Source organism: Cupressus sempervirens, chromosome 5 (assembly GCF_028749045.1).
Source record: "Cupressus sempervirens isolate cs-2001-9-10 chromosome 5, ASM2874904v1, whole genome shotgun sequence".
Taxonomy (NCBI): Eukaryota; Viridiplantae; Streptophyta; class Pinopsida; order Cupressales; family Cupressaceae; genus Cupressus; species Cupressus sempervirens.
Genome location: NC_143122.1, coordinates 991,890,475 through 991,907,514, shown reverse-complemented (window position 1 = coordinate 991,907,514; position 17,040 = coordinate 991,890,475). Strand labels below are relative to the sequence as shown.

The 17,040-nt window shown below is 31.3% G+C and overlaps 1 protein-coding gene across 3 annotated transcripts in view; it reads left to right on the top strand.

Moving 5' to 3' along the window:
- Positions 1–17,040, top strand: part of LOC149559255 (uncharacterized) — a 150,055-nt gene that overhangs the window by 94,778 nt on the left and 38,237 nt on the right. For all 3 annotated transcript variants that reach the window (XM_089833184.1, XM_089833183.1, XM_089833185.1), the window contains one exon: positions 34–169. In XM_089833184.1, the coding sequence (XP_089689310.1) occupies positions 34–169 (136 nt within the window). The remainder of the gene's footprint in view (positions 1–33; positions 170–17,040) is intronic.

Sequence of the window (17,040 nt, the reverse complement as noted above, 5' to 3'; positions counted from 1 at the left end):
TTGGTAATTCATTTGTTCTGCTATTGTTCTTAGGTCTCATCATGTGGTTGCCATAGATATAGATCCAAAGAAGATTGATTATGCTCGCCACAATGCAAGGCTATATGGCGTGGCTGATTATATTGACTTCATTGTTGGTGATTTTTTCCAGCTGGCTCCTTTTCTGAAGGTATTTTTTGTTTTCTTCACATAGAATATATAGGAAAGAATACAATCTTACAATTTAAGATAGCCCCCAAAAGTAACTACAGTAGGTGATGACCATTGATGGAATACTTATTTAACTTGATTTATCTTCACAAGCTACAAACGCGTTTCAATGAAATGTTATTTTCAACAATTGGATGATTGACTTCCTTAAGCCGTACTGTACGTAGAGACCAACACCGGCGACTTATAGGTATCAATTATGTAAAAGAAATAATTTCACCCAGTTTTTCAAGACAAGAATTCCATCCTTATTTACAGCACTACTGTCTGTACAGAGTTACAATGCAAATTTTTGATTATGATGATTCCACTCATACATAGTGCAGTGTCTGTGTGCAACTACTAGTAATTAAATTTCAGTTATTCTTTTCGAGGACATCACACCACAAATGTTCATAGCATTGCAATCATACTAAGTATATATGCATAAAATTGTAGATTACCATTATTCAAGATTAAATTACTCATACTGAGTACATAATGCCTCTTATATGCACCCCATCTATCATGTGGATTTTTCAGTACCTTGATAACAGTAAGATTAAAAAATGTTTAGAACAGGTAGGCTTAGGCAGCAATGTGGAAGCAAAATTGAAAGTGCTGGAACTCTGTAGTTGTAAAGGTTTTAACCAAAGCAACGGCTGAAACACTTCTCCCCAGTTGTTTATATTCCATATCTTCCTTTTTATACATATTCTTAAGTTTGTCAGCAGGCTCAGTGTTTGCAGAGTGATATCATTGGTTTCAATGATTCACTTTGATTTTTGCTACCTATCTTTTTACTTATCAATTCAACCTTACAATATCCATTTAAAAGGTCATAGCCATGGAACATCATTGTTTCAAGGTTTCCTCATTGCCATATCTGATGTGCTTATGCCTGCGATAATCTATCTGTGTGATACTAGTATTATGTTGATTAGCATTATTATTAATCACCTTAATTTTTTCCTTCAGTTCTGTAACCTGTTAATATAATCATTTACTTTCGTCACATTGAGCCCCCTTTCATCTATGCTCAAGTGTTCCATATTCGATTTTTTTTTGTGTTAGTCTTTAGTTGTTAATAAAAATGTGACGCACAGCAGTAATCTTTAAGATGCTTACCTGCATTTATACTATTCACCTTGAGTGAATTATAGAGCAGCTGCAGTCTATATCCAAAAAGATCAGCTGTTCAATAATAGGCTCTGCACAATCATCTCACACATTTTTACCTTTGATTTTATCTTGTGCTTTAACGCTCCGCTTCGGAACCCAAAAGAAATAAATTTAATATGTTACAAGTTTACGATTTTTTTTTAAAGTTTAAACAAACATCAAAATAACAATGCGGAAGCAATATACTCATACACAACATTTACACAAATGCAATTACAATACATATTTCATTCCTGAAAGGTTCCTTTGCGTTGAGTCACGTTTAAGAAAGTTTTATTAATAAGTTTAAGTCTCAATTACAATGTCCATAATCATAAAATGAACAAACACGTACATAATCTCATATACACATACATAAAACAGCTGATATGATAGAGTACATTTAGATAACATCATCCATTGCTCATGTCGTAGGGCATGCAATAATAAATACAAGTACATCAATATACAATACAATACCTTGTAGGATCTCAAAACACATGATACATAGATACGTCAAACAAATAGAAGTCTCTAAGCTAAGAATAAGAATAATAATGGTACAACTGTATCAATGAGCATCCAACATTTGTCAATCCGAGGGGGACCCAAATGGTAAGAAGACACTATCTTTTGATCTTGTGGTCACCTAATCAATCTTCCACTCCCACCGTTCAGGAGAGATAACGTACGATCCACACACAGATAATCAAATTATAAAACAGTCCTAGGTAAGGAATCCTGATAGGCAAATCTACCTCAATAGTAACACAAACTATTGATAAAGAAAAAAATAACCACAGTCGAAAAGACACTCATCCAAACCAACATCACATACCAAAATCAACAACAGATACCAAGTACAAATCAAATATCAAAACCAAAAAGATACAACCACCTTAAAATCAATGTCAAGTCTCACAAATACAATAACCAACAGATAACTGTTGTCAATAAAAGTAAATTGCCAATCATGAATGTTAAAGTTGTAGGTTCAGTCGGATTGATTCAATCTGATATACATTATTGTTATTGTAAATCATCATCTCCTATATATGCTTATCCATGTTAAATAATATATTATTAACATGGATACATATATATATACTTATCCATGTTTAATAATATATTATTAACATGGATAAGTTTATATATCTAAGTATATATATATATATATGTTAATAATATATTATTTAACATGGATAAGTATATATATATATATATATATACTTATCCATGTTATATAATATATTAATATGGATAAGCATATATAGGAGATGATGATTTACCAATAACAATAATGTATATCAGATTGAATCAATCCGACTGAACCTACAACTTTAACATTCATGATTGGCAATTTACTTTTATTGACGACAGTTATTTGTTGGTTATTGTATTTGTGAGACTTGACATTGATTTTAAGGTGGTTGTATCTTTTTGGTTTTGATATTTGATTTGTACTTGGTACTTGTTGATTTTGGTATGTGATGTTGGTTTGGATGAGTGTCTTTTCGACTGTATATATATATGTTATACTATATATATATTGTTATAGATATTAAATAATAATATATTATGTATATGGTTATCTATATTACTAATATTTTAACTAGTGATGATTAACTGTAGAGAGATGTCTCTTCATAAGACATGGCTCCTCTCTTATTTATAAGCCTTCATTTGCATTTAGAACACAATCAATACAATGACAGTTGTTAATACATTTGCTGCAATTGTAGAAATCAACATGGTTTCAGAGCTTAACTGCAGATGTAAAATGAGTACAGATTTAAAATAAGAGTTGACTCAAAAGTACCAAGTCTGCACATGTTAGAATCTATGAAATCAATTCTAATCATATGAAATTCATGGTCGATGATGCATAGTATTAGTTTGTGATCATGGAAACCGCAGGAGATCTGTATGTCGCCAGCCACTTGGATGATACACTTCGACAAGAAAATATACACGGGATATATCCCACCAAATCCACAGATAAGCAATGATATAATATCAGAAAAAAGACAAAAAGAATTGCCAACAAACAAAGAGAAAACAGAAACTAGGAAGCTACAGCGATAAATTGAGAAACACTGATTAAGATGAACGTTCATCAGATAAGACAACAAACTACCCAGTCAGTGATGAGTCATAGTGTAGTTTGAAATTAATTTAAAAAGCAATAATAATAAACCAAAAGATCCAAATGTATCATTCCAAAATTTGAAACAAAAATATCTCATCAGGAGCATATTTAGGGAACATCGATAATGATGGAAGAAATAAACAAATTCCTATTGGATATTGAAGTTTATGAAATAAAGAAATACCCGATAAGATGGTCAACTAATTCAGATATGGAGGATGGTGGCTTCCACAAACAAGTAATCACATGTCATGTGATGAAGAGGATTAATTAACAGCACAGACTAAGATTGTTTAATCTGCCGATGATAACACAAATGAAAACATACATTGAAGCATCTATAAGACTATTGATATACATCTACATAATAAATACAAAGTCAGACAAGATCACCATTTGTTTGCTAAGTCAGTGTTGGAATTTTTACGGCAATACCCACAAGGATAAACAAGAGGTGATAATAATTTAAAACATTGAAAAGAAGAGATATCAAAGGGAAAGTGAAAATGGTGCATCCCTCATATACCTGTGATGCTGTCAGATTTGAATAATAAACCTCGTCTTAAAAATAATAAACACTGAATCATTGTCACTGCACACTCAGTGAATTTGTATTTGTCTCTATTGAATTGCATAGGATCATTGTGAATGTATTTGCACTGCTAAAAATAAAGAATGTTTCAATCACATAATTGTTATTGTACTCCATATTTTGCTTTCTATTTATTGATTTCAATACTTGCAAGAATGAATTCATTTGATATAAATAATCTATGATAGGGTATGTGGGTGAATGGTTATCTTAACATAGATTAGTTAACAATAACAATTGCTGATGCAGATTGGTTAACATTACACCAATTCATTATTGTGTATAACTCACACATAATACTTGCATGAATGATAATGTCAAATAAGGATCGGCATTTCCAGTCAAACCTTTCCAATCAAACCTAGAATCATATGAGATAAACAATGGTCGACATCTACAGCCATGCCGATAACCATATGAACATGAGAACTTTTATCAATAATATATATATGAGTGCATCAGTTGTATTCAGAAAACAATATCAGAATGGCATCAAACTTGTGTAATGACAATATGTATATATACATATCAATATGTAAGTCATATTGATATGCATACAGTTCAGATTTATTATTCAGTGTTTGTTTGACCGAAGCTACATACTTTAACACTCCCTCTTAGCTCAGGAAGACAAAATATATATTTCAATAAGTTCACCTTATTTGGAAGAGTGATATCACCTATCTTGTGACATCAAAAATATAATATGCTTAAGAACATCAAGTCACATGATATTCTTCTTATATGTATATCTAAGTTATGGTATGTGCATTGACATCAAGTCTCATGATGTCTGCCATAACACATCATGGCGTCTCACCATGATTATCTCATAAAGAACATAATGATCTGCAATAGGTATCACGTCTCATGATACCCATCAAAATGCTCAAGAGATACTAAGTATGACATATTTAGATATCACCTCACTCATGATATCAAGGAGTATATTTAACATCAAGTCAGCATGATATTCATATATCCTGATTATGGTATGTGCACTGACATCATGTTGCATGATGTCTACCGTAAATCATCATGGCATATCCATAGATATTATGTCACATAATATCCACCATGATTATCTCATAAAGAACATATTGATAGACAAACTATATCAAGTTAGCATGATATCTATCAATAAGTCCATGGGATATTAACTATCAAGACATTTCCATGAATATCAAGTCAACATGATATTTTCCATGATAGTAGACATTGTAAAGTCGTTATTTTACAATGTTGAATACAAGTGTACATTATCAGAGAGTTGTCACCTTTCAGTAATGTACATAGGGGGCCCATAAAGTCATGGAGTCACACACATGACAATAAAAGATTTTACATAGAGTTACCACAGATTCGCTCACGTGGTGTTGTCATGTAATGACACACATGACACCCAAAATATCAAATGGTGGATTTAACATATCTACTCCCAAAGAATGGAACAAAAGTCTCACTTTAAGCTTCTCTCTTGCAGAGAAGAATCCAATGAAGTATATGTCAATAAATCGCTGATGCTAAGACTCCTTAGCAAGGGCTTCATTCTTCATTACTCCAACTCCAAGATAGTCTCCAAATGCACAAACTTCACTTGATATGAGACTTGGTGAGAATATCGGCCGTTTATAATGTTGTGATAATATACTTTGTCTAGAAACCACCTCCATGATCTACTCCCTTAGCAACTCTCTTAGTTCTAAAAATGACATTATAGCGGTAGTTTCTTGTACACAAATACACTTGTCTGATTTTATAGTAACATGAGTGAATGCAATAAGCTTTGGATTTATCCCCAGGCCTGTTGGTACCAAGCATTCATAATAACGTGGCTTCTATCTGAAGCACCAAGTACATGCATCATTCACTTGACCTTCTCATCTGAGATTTTCTGTGATGGATTTTCCGATTCCCTTTGAATGTTCATTCCTCCTCTTAGAAGAACTATGACTGCAAAATTCCATCGCAGACACTCCCTCTAAAGCAATATAACCTAACTCGTTGGATGTCAACTGATCATAAATCCTCTAGTTGCTCCCTCTTGGACTACTGTCATAAGGTCATTTGAACGACCAATCCTAATATTTAAACAACTTTTCATTGCAGTCTTCTCCCTCTTTAAGGGAAGAGCCCCTTGACTTGTCTTTATTTTAGAATCTAGATCAAAATGATCCACTACCATGTTCGTCGTCTTTTCCTTTGAATGAGATCCTTCAAGCCTATATGAAGACTCTTACAGATACCTACTAATGGGAGCTTCGTTCTCTCAAGAAGGATTGTGGTTGTCGGGTCAGTGACAACAATAATGCTAATGTGATCACATCACTCCTTGAGAATATGAATGTTCGAATATGTCTTTTTCACAAATAACTTATCCCTTATTTATATCCTATATTGAAAAGAGGTGACTTTTCAAAACAAAACAATGATTTTCTTAACATTCCTTAATCACACCCTTTGGATTAACTTCTTCAACAAAGAAAAACACGTCTTTCGCAGAATGATCTCATGTCTCCATTAATTAATTTTTAATTAAGATTGCTTTCTTTCAGTGCACTAATTTTCCATATTTCCCTACCTCCCAATAATATATTTGACCATGGATTAAACTGATATTTGTTTATTTCAAGGATTTCTCCGATGTCGTATAGAGTTTGTAAATGTTGTATTCATCCTTGTGTGCTAGACGGATGCTATAATAACATCAGTTCGAATGCTTCTTGTCATATGCAATTGACCTTGTGCATATTTGTCTGTTCAATGTTGCATCCCATATTCACTCTTCAGATTCATATAACGGCACAAAAGTCTCCTACGCATGTGGGTGATTGTCTGAACTTCAAATGCATTGGTTCTACCATGATTACTGCCCCTCAATGCCTACTCCATATTTGATGTGCTCAAGGTCGTTGTCAAAACAAATTTGCTTCTTGTGTTTGCCAGTAATATCATTCCAATATATTCAGGCCCGACAGTTATTATCTCAGTTTTTCAAAGAAAACGATAATACCTCTAACATCAACCACATATCTTGTAGTAATCACAACATAACCAATTTTCTCAATGCCTTGTCTTGGATGAATTGTAGTTATCACTAAACTTGACTTTAATCTTTCTATTTTAATCGCTTAACTTCATTACAATATGAATACTTCATCAAGCAAATCCACACTTGATATTTTCTGAAGGTTCATTATCACTTTAATGTTTTGCTCGTGATATCCAATATAGTGGAACATTTCAACACTATCTTGGCCATTATCAATCCTTAAACATAACCTACCCTAATGCAATGATCTTCACCATGGCTCTGATACCAAATTGAGTTGCATAGGATCATTGTAAATGTATTTGCACTGCTAAAAATAAGGAGTGTTTCAATCACAGAATTGTTATTGTACTCCAGATCTTGCTTTGTATTTATTGATTTCGATACTTGCAAGAATGACTTCATTTGATATAAATGATCTATGACAGGGTATGTGGGTGAATGGTCATAACCATTCACCCTTATATTTTAACATAGATTAGTTAACAATAACAATTGCTGATGCAGATTGGTTAACATTACACCAATTCATTATTGTGTATAACTCACATATAATACTTGCATGAACGATAATGCCAAATAAGGATTGACATTTCTAGTCAAACCTTTCCAATCAAACCTATAATCATATGAGATAAACAGTGGTCGACGTCTACAGCCATTCCGATAACCATATGAACATGAGAACTTTTATCAATGAAATATATATATGAGTGCATCAGTTGTATTCAGAAAACAATATCAGAATAGCATCAAACTAATATAATGACAATATGTATATATACATATCATACAGTTCAGATTTATTATTCATAGTGTTTGTCTGACCGAAGTTACATACGTTAATAGTCTTTTTTTTTTGAGGGATTACATAGATACAAGACACCACATCTTATAAAACATAATGATGATTGATAGAGAAATTTACACAAACTATTTCCAGATTGTAGTATTTACAAATAAAATGGATGGTAGTGTATTCACAGGAATCTACCAATCGCTCTATATGAGTGCAGCATCATTTGGAGTAAAGTTTGACGGAGCTAAGAATCCCAATAAAAGACTTAGCAAAAAATAAGGAGTATTCATAACACTGGTAAATGAAATAATAAAGTAAATCACAAGTTTTAGAATTATTAGGTATTAAATCATTTTAAAGATTCCTAACATAAGCACGCTTATACAGAGGAGCCTGTTGGCAATACATGAAAAGAATTTGGAGCTTGATAATAATAGTTATGATGGAATCACCTTGTACAAAACCCAAATGGTGATCTGTGACTTTGGTGGTTATTTGAATGGAAGAGAAATTATTTATTCCAGCATAATCTCATTAATATTGTTTTTTGTATAAGAATAATTGCCGATAAAGTATTGTTTAAGATTGTAAAGAGACATGCCACATCTCATATTTGAATGAGATAAAAATATAGAAAGAGGTTTTGGGACAGGCAAAGGTTGTAAAGCATTGATTCGCCTAATAGGGTATAATAATTCAGAAGTAAATTTTGTAGATCAACTCAAAGAATATGTAGATCAAAGGCAAAGAAAATACTAAATAGATTAACATATGAAGAATAGAAACATCAACCCTCCTATAGTGCATCTCTATACTAAATATAATCCTTTTGGATTCATATTATAGAGCCAAGTAAGAAGGAAAAGATGGAGATTGAGAGGGAGACTGACACACACACACACACACAAGGATCATTTTGAGAGGACCGAATATGAATATAATTCATCTACAAGTGGAAGTGAACTAGACTATTTTATGGTTCAAATTAATAATAATGAAGGATGTGGGAATTCTACATTGTGGGGGGTGAATGATTACCTTAACCAATGTCTCATTCCCCATTGGAGGCATTTTCTTGTTTGATGTATATGGACCTTCATTGGAGCAACTTGTATCAAGAAGGTTAATGTGCAGATAAGTATTCATTATCTTTGATTATTATATTTACTTGCTTATTATTTGTAATTCTACACATACTATAAGAGTAAATTGGTTTGATTTTTCCTTTGTGTTTGAGGATGCTCTTGCAGGAAAAGAAGGTTGTTACTTTACCAAATATAGTGCAGACTCACTCTTATGGCAGCAACTCTAAAGGAGTTATTCATTAGTCAGAATCAAGAAGCGAATATCTTTGATGATTGAGATTATGAGTATCCTTTCATATCAAGAGAGAGTTCAATACTTCATCAGGGACAACCGTATACAAGGAGCTCAGAAGATTGATAATTAGACAAAGTCTAATATACCTGTGTATGACTACATGATTGTGATGGGCCTACTTATATGTACATCATGAGGAAGTAATAACTTGTTACTTGAAGGTGAAAGACTATTATTAGATTCAGAGGGAGTCATATAAAGGATGTGATTCAGTCAACCGTTGGTGATCTTGATCATATTAATTCATAGGGAGTAAACCATGTTGTGATGGATTCACCAATGATATAAATTTGGACTACACAAATTACAAGATGTGCGTAATATAGGTTTAAATCACAAGATCAAACAAATACCTTTGCATGAACAAAGAAAATTTGAGTTGTGAGACGTTAATGAAGCTTTTGGGAATTCATTTGAACCATCTACGAGTCTCTCTTTGATGAATGAAACTCGACGTATGAGTTGTAGATTCATTCATGTGGCACAATTATACTCGTTCAAAATATTGGCATATTGTGGACGAGTTTGAGAAAATGGAAGGACATGTTTGCTTCTATTGTTAAGCTAAATGAATGTTTGGACCTTGAATGGATGAAAAGAGCAAGTTGGAACTTAGAAAGGAGTTGTCATATTTGATGCAAAAGTGTTCAAAGATTCAAGAGTGGGAATTTTACATCGTGGGGGGAATAATAACCAATGTTTCATTCCTACTTGAACCATCTTTAGAAAGGAGATATTCCATGACTCTTATGGGCATATAAGTACTCGCATCTTTCTACATTAAGAGGGAGTATGACACTTCTTCTAAAGCAACACGGGAGCTTAGAAGATTAATACTCAGAGGGAGTATAAAGATACATGTGTGTGACTGCATGATTTTGGTGGCTTACTCCTATGTATATCATGAGGAAGTAATGACTTATCACTAGAAAATTAGAAAATTGATATCAGACTGAGAGGGATTCTAGCAGGCATCCTTGGGTGAAGAGAGCCTCTCAAGAAGAAACCACAGGACCTGACTTCTCGGGATCATTATTCAAAGGGAAAAGTTTGGGGTGCAATCCTTTGTGAATGATAGCTTCCCTATTAGGAGAAGTTCTAAGTGAAATTCCTTTTAATGCATCTTTTCTCTGTGAGAGAATTGAGGTGAAAGCCTTTGTACCACCCTCTAACTTGTTTTATGGTGGTTTCTATTTTGCGTATGATATGTAATGAAAGGTGACAATCTTTCATTTTTGTAAGGTCACTATTGTAAGGTGGTGACCTTATAAATAGTTTGACCTATCTCCTAGATATGCTACATAAACTTGTAACACCTAAATGTGTTGGATGTCTAGGAGCAAGTATTATCATAGTTCTTTGGGTTGGATTTTGCTGGACACCATGATAACCAACTCATCATGGTTCTTTGGGCTGGATTTTGCCAGACACCATGATAACCAACTCATCATGGTTCTTTGGGCCGGATTTTGCAAGACACTGTGATAACCAACTTGTTATGATTATTTGGGCTGGATTTTGCAAGACATCGTAACATAATTACTATTATAGACCACACTTAAGGTGGTCTTTAAGCTTATATTAAAGTTATGGAAATTGTTTCAATTATGTGTTATGAAAGGCGAGAAATTCAGCCTCATAGTGAATTAAATATCATACTGAGATGATATCTCTTCATATACTTGAGAGCATAATGTGTTCTACAAATCCTCCCTAGCTAAGGAGTGTTAAAATTGTAGTTTCAGTCAGATTGACTTGATCTAATATACATTATTGTTATTGGTAAATCATCATTTTCTATATATACTTATCTATGTTCAAAAATATATATTATTGTATATAATACATATATATTATTATTGTTATATAATATATATATATTTTAGAATATAATATATAATATTATATATATTGTTATACATATTAAATAATAATATATTACGTATATGGTTATTTATATTACTAATATACTAACTAGTGATGATTAACCGTAGAGGATGAGACATGTCCCCTCTCTTATTTATTAGCCTTCATTTGCATTTGGAACACAATCAATACAATGGCAATTGTTAGTAACTTTACAACTATCCTAGAAATCAATAATTAGCTCCATCAATAAAAACACCACCAATGAATAACTGACATTCATTAATAAAAGTTAACTGTGAAGGATAATTGACATCCAATCAATAAATAATAACTCACAATAAATACACCATCAAAAGTAATATCCAACAAGTACACCATTAATAAATACACCACCAGAGGCAATATAAAGAAAACATGAAGGAGACTCAGACTACATACTATGGAGTGTCATCACATGAGCCAACTCTAAGGTTACCCTGATAGTCTCTTAGGGCCCCGACACCCTAGTGACTCTATGAGGAACCAGAATACCCTCTTGTGAAGATGAGGAAATTAGTCATACCTTTCGAGGTATCATCCCATTCTCATCCTTAGCCTATACAAGCACTAAAGACATGGATGAGGAAAAATATCCGACTTGTCTTTTTAATTTATCTTAAAGCATGGGGGAGGAAAGTATTTTAATTACTATGTTATCACTTGTTACACAACTTACAATGAGTTATCCTGACAACCACTTTGGGCCCCGACCCCCATTGCAAGCCACTTCCATAGACATGCACCTAGACTACCTTCCCAAAACTCACAAACCACAATTTTGTCTCATACCACAAAAGTATTATTGATCGAATTTGGTTCCTTAATAGGCAACCCAAAGATAACATTGGTTTTCAAAACCCAAGTTCTCATAAATATTCATCAAAAGATATGTCATAAAAATAAATTTCAATTTGAAGCATAAAATAAATCATGACATCCAGTCAAATAATCATAAAAAAATTCTCAAAAATGCCACAAGTGCACATCTTATCTTGGCCAACTAAAGAACCCACAAAGAAAACCATCACGAAAATAAATATCACAAGACTACAAATATAATACCTCTGAAAAACAGTTTTCAGCCATATGATTTAATTCCATCATTTTCTCTTGTTTAGTTTGGGTCATTAAGGATGTGTTTAAAAATAAAATAAGAATATATCTATTAATATAAATTGTTACACTAATATACTTATTTAAATCAATAAGTATTTAAATGTTAAATCTCTTTGTGCATATAAAATATCATGCAATATTATCATGTTATTAATTTAAATAATCTTAAATCATGATGATTTAATTAATAACATAAATGTATATTATTAAATTAAATATTAATATCAATTTCATTTCTAAAATATTAATTTAACTTCTATTTAAGTCCAATATTAATATTTGTTTTTCCTTTAATTCATGATGCAACTAGAAATAACTCAAATTTGAAATTATAATTTAAATAAGTTATCTACAATTTCTTTCGTAATACTAAATATTTATAACTATATGATTATATAGTGAACTCCACTATAGCTTCTCTCAAAATATAACTAAATCACAATTATATATTTATTAATTTGTAACTTCACTTACATTAATAAATATATAATAAGTTATAACCCACTAAGAGTTCAAAAAGTAATTGATATTAAAATCTCACTTATAAGAAAATAAATAGTATTTATTTATTTAATTTTAAAAATAAATGAACAATAATTTTTTTTTTAAATTTTAATTTTTAAAAATAAATAAATCTGAAAATTAAATTATATTCTTATAATATAAAAATAAACATACAATTAGTATTTTCGCATGCCTTTGATCTCTCAAATCATGCAACCATACTCTACTTAGTTTTCTATCTTTAGTATATTTGTTTTCACATGCATGCATACTTTTAGTTACAACATACTTTCCTCTCAATTAATCTTTTTCTTTTACAATAAATTTTGCAACCAAATTATTTTAGATATAAGAAGAATATTTATCTTTATTTAAAAAGTTCATGATAATCACATAGTTGTAGTGACAAATTTAAAGTTGAAACTTTAGTTGTTCAATTTGTTGTTTTCTTCCAATTTTCTATAATTGATTTTTTCTTATGTTAGAAAGGATTTTAAAATAATATAGTCATAATAATTTTTTAGATTTTTCTACAATTTTCCTCAGTCAAGTTTTCTTGATTAATAAGTTTTACTTTTTCAAAATATACAATATAATTCTTTATCCAAAAACCAATACAATAAATTAATAAGCATTATGGAAACACCCAAGAAGACATGAAGTAGACAGATCTTTTAATAAAATTCTGTAATGGGTTTTCAAACCCTACTTCGAAACCACAGCTAAAATCTAAGACAATCTATGAATGCATGTAAATCCAAACCCTTCGAAACTTTGAACAATTCTTTTGATCCAGTTCCGAATTTTGCTCCCCAAAACCCGTGTAGAAATGAGCTCGAATATTTTAATAGAGTTTAATTCTATCTAGGGTTTCCGGTTTTCAAATATGGGAAGGCCTCTCTTTAAAATAAACTTTTATTATTTAATCCTTTCATGCACACTTAAAGACATTTTTAATTAAACTAGTCTTTTATTTTCTTTTCCTTCACTTTATTAATCAGTGCAAGCACTATTTAAAGCGTAGTTTATTATTTAAATTAATAATAATTAAAGCTTATTATTTAAATACAACTCTAATTTAATTATTATTAATTAAATATTTATATTAAAACAATATTAAATCTATAATCTTTTAATAATTTATTTTTATTTTTATCCAACTTCTTAACTTAGACTTTTAAATTAAATCTTTTAAACTGAAGCACATATTTATTTAATTTTCTAATTAATTAAATATCATCATATTCTAACATGAATATCTCATCATTGTGAAGACATACTAAACATTTTTCTAAGACACACCATATGGCATCCTCATAAAAGTAATTTCATTAACTAACTAAGAGAAATTAAAAGATCATCACTACCAGTAGAAAATTGTTACAACCTGACGTAATCAGTTAACATATTAAAGTATTGCATTTCAAATATCAAATAAAGGCTAACACATCTATAGAAGAGTCATATAGAACTTTAACAATTAAGTCTACAATGATAGCAAAGGAGGGGGGTATTACATGCAGTGTCCACAAATACAACTAAAGCTATAAACTGATTTGAAATCTAGGGGCTTAATAATGGATTGATTGAATTGATACACAACAAAAATGATAAAATAATAAATATTATGCTGCAAATATGATCTCATCTATATGCCTTGTCCCAGAGTGTCTTGTTTAACTCTGGTCAAGTATTTTCTGCATCAGTCTCCACAAGTTTCTATGTTTGAATGATCAAACAATAGCTTGAAAATTTGCCAACTACTTATGATAGTTTATCGAAAGATTAAATCATGCTTGAACTTGCGAGTGAACAGAAATTGCTGTCTATATTTCTGTCCATGTAATGCTTCTTGTCAACGCTAAAATCATTTTTTATTACTATAGTTCTTTCACATGATGGATGTTCTGTTGATAAAATTCTTGTAGCCACAGTGAGGAACCCTTAGTTGCAAAACCATCCATTGGTCTAAGGTTACTAACATGTCCAGAATGTTTCAGCTATACATTTTGATGTATGACTCCATCTGATCAATTTTCATTGTTAGGAGTTGAAAAATGGCTGAATTTTGAAAAATAGTTCTATAGTGTACACATTGGGCATTTTTTTGGTGGTCTCACCTAACACACCCACCATGAATTGTTTGACAAAGCTCCTTTGTGTTTGTTCCACCAAAGTTTAAGTATTGTTTTAGGTTGCTAAGTTTTGCCATTTCACAAAGTCAATCAAATTTTGTTTTGCTTGCTTGAGTCTAAGTTTTTGAATTATGGATTTAGAAATTAATGAGATGTTTTTATCTATCTCTTCTCTCTTCAAACTATTTTGTTGTCCACGCCTCTTCAAAGAGTAGGAGAGATGGAGGGAGAGGACTAAGTGTGCGTCAATATGTGTGTGTGTGTGTGTGTGTGTGTGTGTGAGAGAGAGAGAGAGAGAGAGAGAGAGAGAGAGAGAGAGAGAGAGAGAGAACTCTTTATTTCCTTTTTTTTCCTTCTTTATCTCTGTGTTTTAGATTGGATGGAAATTAGGTGCTAGGTAGAGTATAGGAGGAATCTAAATCTCATTTAGATGTTCTAGATTTGTATTGTGTTATTTTTTTATTCATACTCCAAAAAAAACTCATTTTTTATAATTTTAAGCTAAGTTAATGATTCGGATGCAGATTCCGAAGCGGATTCCGGAAGCGGATATGTGATGCGGGGATTTTTTTTTTTGGATGCAGATGAGGGAGGAAACGTATATATATATATATATATATATATATATATATATATATATATATATATATAATATACAACTATATAGACATATATAAGTATATTTCATATTTCTTGCATTTCTTGATATTATATATAATATATGCAAAGAAATGCAAAAAATATCAAATATACTAATATATAGATATAACAACTGCGATGAGTATTTAGTATTGAAGACCCAGTAAAGACATAAAATCTGCGTGAATACTTTCGGTCAAACATTTTGATTAGCAGCAAATATTAAGAATCATACATCATAAACAAAGCTATATCTACATACTGTTTAATAATCAAATATTCTAGGCACTAGCAATATCAGAGTTTGGCATTTAAAGAAAACAAATATATATATATAACTAACAAAGATAAGCAGCGTGTAAATAACATGAATGCTGCAAAGATAAATAACATGAATGAGTTTTACACTTTTCATGCAGCTAGGCCCACGAGTGCTCCTGGATGCTTCTGGAAGCCTTGCAGATGTTGGCCGGAAGCCAGCCACAGGCTCCCAGATGCATTTGGGAGCCTGCGGCTGGCTTTCGGCCAGCATCTGCAGGGCTTCCAGAAGCATCCCGCATTTGTCCGCATCCGATGCGGAAGCCTCTGGATTTCCAGACAAATCAGTAGCTAAGATTTTAAGCAATGTTTTACAATTAAATTTTATAACCTTTTCTTATTACTTTAAATTTGGATTGCTTGAAGATTCCATTACCTTGAATGAGAATTCTAAGATTTTGTTTGGCGACTCCATTGAATAATAATTTAGTAATGTATTTTTCTCCAATAAAATTGTTAATTTTTCTTGTATTATTTTATATAATATTTTGAATAGAATTTATGTTTAATAAGGTATAATACATATAATAATATATATTTCAATAAAATTAAATAACAAACGTATTTAAATATATAATTTGATTATTTTATATTTAGTATTCATATTATATAAAATCATAGTTTCCAAACTCGAAGTTTGCTCGGACTCAACAAGACCAACTCAACTCTCGGCTATGAATTGCCAACAATTCGACAAAATGAAAACACCCTTGGAATTTAGAAATTTTAACAATTTAAAATTTGTTTCATGTACCCTTTATTGAATATAATTGAAGGCCACTATAACATCATCAAATAGAAGCTAACATACACTAACAAGGAACATAAATGTTAAATCCATCAGATACGTAAAATGAAAATTTTATATGAAGGAAATAGAAAACATACATAGATATATAGAATTATAAATGTTGTCAAATCATAAATGTATGTAAAATCCATGAATCCAATGGCATCAAATGTTCCATGAAACACGCATGCGTAAGTGTTAAGTATAAAGTGTAAATAGTATCACTATAAGCAAATAACAAGTCTATCTGCTTAGGCTCTAGCTCAAGCCTCAACCTCATCCTCATCTTCGGCCTCAACCTTAGAGTA